General features: G+C 36.8%; 1 protein-coding gene across 1 annotated transcript; it reads left to right on the top strand.

The window, feature by feature from the left end:
* Positions 1-252: 252 nt before the first annotated feature.
* Positions 253-3,532, top strand: LOC107729899 (SLAM family member 9-like; the record flags this gene model as incomplete). The annotated part of the gene is made up of 5 exons (XM_016540631.1): positions 253-631; positions 963-1,268; positions 1,391-1,513; positions 1,913-1,977; positions 3,500-3,532. Coding segments are annotated over 5 exons (906 nt in total), but the record flags the coding sequence as incomplete, so codon positions are not given.
* Between the last annotated feature and the right edge of the window lie 137 nt (positions 3,533-3,669).

Genomic DNA, 3,669 nt, shown 5'->3' with positions numbered 1-3,669 from the left:
TTTAGGCTGAGTTTATGGGGTCTGGACTCAAACGCTGTATTTGTGAGCAGTGTGTTCATGCATTTAGGACTCATCAAGTCATCGGAAGAAAACAGTTAGATTGTTTCTTGAATCTCTGTTGTTCATCGTTTCGGACACATTTTAAAGAATGTGATGTCAAACCTGTAAGTGATTTCATTTTAATTTAGCTTTTACTGAATTCAGATAAATGTGACATGATTAGTTCAATTCATTCCATACTATTAATTTGCATTGAACAACTTTTGTTTTTATGAAAAAAAAAACTTTGTTTCAGGTGTGTTTGATGTTAAAACAGATGAAGTGAAGTCAGTATCAGTGCTGGAGGGAGATTCTGTCACTTTACACACCGATGTTAAAGTACAGAGAGATGATCAGATACGGTGGACGTTTGGACCTCAAAACACTCGAATAGCTGAAATCATTAAAAGGGACCAAATAAACTTTATTTTTGTCAGTAATGATGGGAGATTCAGAGACAAACTACTGATGGACAATCAAACTGGATCTCTGACCATCAGAAACATCAGATCTGATCACACTGGACTTTATGAACTGACTGTCATCATCAGTGGAAAAACCTCATTGAAGAGCTTCAGTGTTACTGTGTATGGTGAGTAAACTGTACTCTCACTAATGCTAGGATTGTTCATTAATGTTTAATTCTAGTCTGAACTCACAATGTTGTAAATGATATATGATGCCCCAAATGCCCAAACTACAACAGAAATTAACTACTAAATGTTAAAATAATATATCAAATAGCTGCTCAAATGATCAATCATTGTTTTAGAGTAGATGTACAAGCATTCATTTCTTTCTCAGCCTTGCATTTAAAATGTTGGTTTCTTTTTGATTAGCTTTTGCAAGAAAACATCTGCGTCATATTAATTTTATAATAGTTTGTTGATTATGATAAATACTTGGTCTTTCATGTTTTCCAGCTCCTCTTTCCATTCCTGTGTTCACCAGTAACTCTTCAAACTGTTCTTCATCATCATCAGGATCATCTTCAGTGTCCAGATGTTCACTGCTGTGTTCAATGTTGAATGTGAGTGATGTGAGTCTCTCCTGGTACAAAGGAAACAGTTTATTGTCCAGCATCAGTGTGTCTGATCTCAGCATCAGTCTCTCTCTACCTCTGGAGGTGGAATATCAGGAGAAAAACACCTACAGCTGTGTGCTCAACAATCCCATCAGCAACCAGACCAGACATCTGGACATCATTCAGCTCTGTCACACATGTGCAGGTCAGTGATGTTACTTATCTGTTGCTCGTTGTAAGACTGACGCTTCCTATATATAGACTGACACTTAATATTATTTTGGCTGAATTCAGAACAGAAAGTGTTTCTCTCTGTGTTCATTACAGAACAGAGCCAGCATTCGTATGTGATTCTAATGATAATAGTCAGTGTGTGGCTGTTGGTGTTCATGTCTGCTGTTATAATGATGTACTGCTGCTGCAGGAAATTGTGTCAAGCACAACAAAAGGGTAAGTAACTGACAAAGCTTACTATATTATTGATTTATACATTGTGTTAATATTATATTAATATACTTTGTGTTTGTATATTAAAAATATTAAATAATACATTTACCTGAGAACAATCTAAACATTACCTGAGAAGCAGTTACTTAAAATATGAAGTCTTGTTTTCTAAAAAAATATTACATTTTTGTTAGATTTTTCTTAAAACAAGGAAAAATATCTGACGATGGGGCAAGAATCTTGTTTTGCCTTTAAATTAAGATTCTTTTTCTTACCCCACTTTTGCAGTGTGTCTCGAGTTATTATTCATTGTCATGCCATCATATTCCACTAGATGGCGGAAAACTATTTAACATACTCAATATCCTCACGTGTCTGTGTTTGTAAATCTGACAATCATAGAACAGCAAAACATGTCAGAATACACACAGATCATCTACTGCCTTCAGAAGGAAGATCTGCCAGAGGTCATTAAACATTTTATCCTATCAACACACAACACAGTGATATTATATCTGTACTTTTGTAGGATGTGCACGCGTGTCTTATTTCTGCTCAAAATAGTAGACTTAAGTCCCTGCTGAAAAAAACAGCTAAAACCAGGCTAAGCTGGTTTTAGCTGGTCATCCAGCCTGATCTTAGCTGGTCATAGCTGGACATCAGGCTGGTTTTAGAGGGGTTTTGGCCATTTCCGTAGCTGGTCAGGCTGGGAGACCATCTAGAACCAGCTACTTCCTGCTTAAACCAGCTAGGACCAGCCAACCATGCTGTTTGACTTGCAGTCGAAAAGCTTTATTTATCTTTAAGAAATCGCTAACTATGATGTCCAGCACCATGTGCACATGCGCATCGGGGCCCGTGTTCACGAAACATCTTAAGGCTAAAAGTAGCTCATAACTCGCCGAATTAGGAGAAAATCTTTAAAATAATGGCTGTGTCAATCCTAAATTTAGGACTCCTACATTTTTGCCTAAATCTGTGAAAGGTTAGGAGTAGTGAAAAGGACTCCTAAGTCACTAAGACCAAGCCACAAACTATCCTCAAATGGCTGATGCCGGCAATCTGCCTCTGAATGTAAACATTTTATAAACATTTGACGATAATGAGCTTTTAAAAAGGTATCGCCTTTGGTTTTGGAGGTTTACTTTGATTATCCTTGTTTTCATTAACCAGTTGGGCAAGAAGTAACAGCTGTTCTTGAGTCCAGTGTTTTTTTTGTTTTTTTGTTTTTTACATTTGCATGTATTGCTATCAGCCATAATTATTCTACTCTGTTAATTAAAAGACTGTTTATATGCATATCCGCTAATTGTTTACGAGAAGCATACATGGAAGAGGCTGACAATTAGCTGAACATATACTTGTTTAATTAGTGACACTTAGCCTGCATTTTAAAATCTTTATTTGAATGTGGCAACATTTTTATTTTTAAAACCTTTATATATGGCAACATCGTGCTCTACAATATTTACATGAATAAATCTGACAGAGACCCCTCCTCCCCTTTCAGCCAATCACTGTGTGCATAGTTAGTAAGCATGCTGACATCATCCATAGCAACGAGGTCAACCCCGCCCCCTTACTCTCTATTGCTTAGTAAAAGTTAGTCTCAGCAGTTTTGTGAATAGGTTTTAAGAGAAAACTCTTATCTAAAAACTTTTACTGCTATTTAGGAGAACTCTTAGTGGTAAGATAAAATGTTTTGTGAATACGGGCCCTGATCACATCTGCTGGTAGATGCCGTAGGCTAAGCATATTGCGGACAAAAAGCCTGTCATCCAAAAGTAGCCATGTATTCTAAAGACTGCAGAACTGTGCGCACTGTCATTATGCCATCAGCGTGTGCATAAGTTTGTTTACGAGACTGCGTTTAAATTATGTATGTAGGTTTATATAAAATGTTTATGTAACATTATATGAAGTAAGTATTTCATTTGAATTCTATATCATTTTTATAGTCACATAATTGGATTCTGTCTCTCGTGACAGTGTGGTCAGGATGTGGTTTGTAAGCGAGAGATGGTAAAGAGATGTAGAAACTGAAATAGAGGGAGGGCGAGGGTGCTCATGAATTATTAATCTAAAGAGACATAGAGCTGGACATCCTACTAAGAGGTACTGCAAGCTAGCTGGGAAAAGGAAAGGGCGCCAAAGTTTAG

This window comes from Sinocyclocheilus rhinocerous, unplaced genomic scaffold (assembly GCF_001515625.1).
Source record: "Sinocyclocheilus rhinocerous isolate Xijiao unplaced genomic scaffold, SAMN03320098_v1.1 scaffold1962, whole genome shotgun sequence".
Classification (NCBI taxonomy): Eukaryota; Metazoa; Chordata; class Actinopteri; order Cypriniformes; family Cyprinidae; genus Sinocyclocheilus; species Sinocyclocheilus rhinocerous.
Note: the sequence above shows the minus strand (reverse complement) of the source record. Positions and strands in the feature narration are given on the sequence as shown.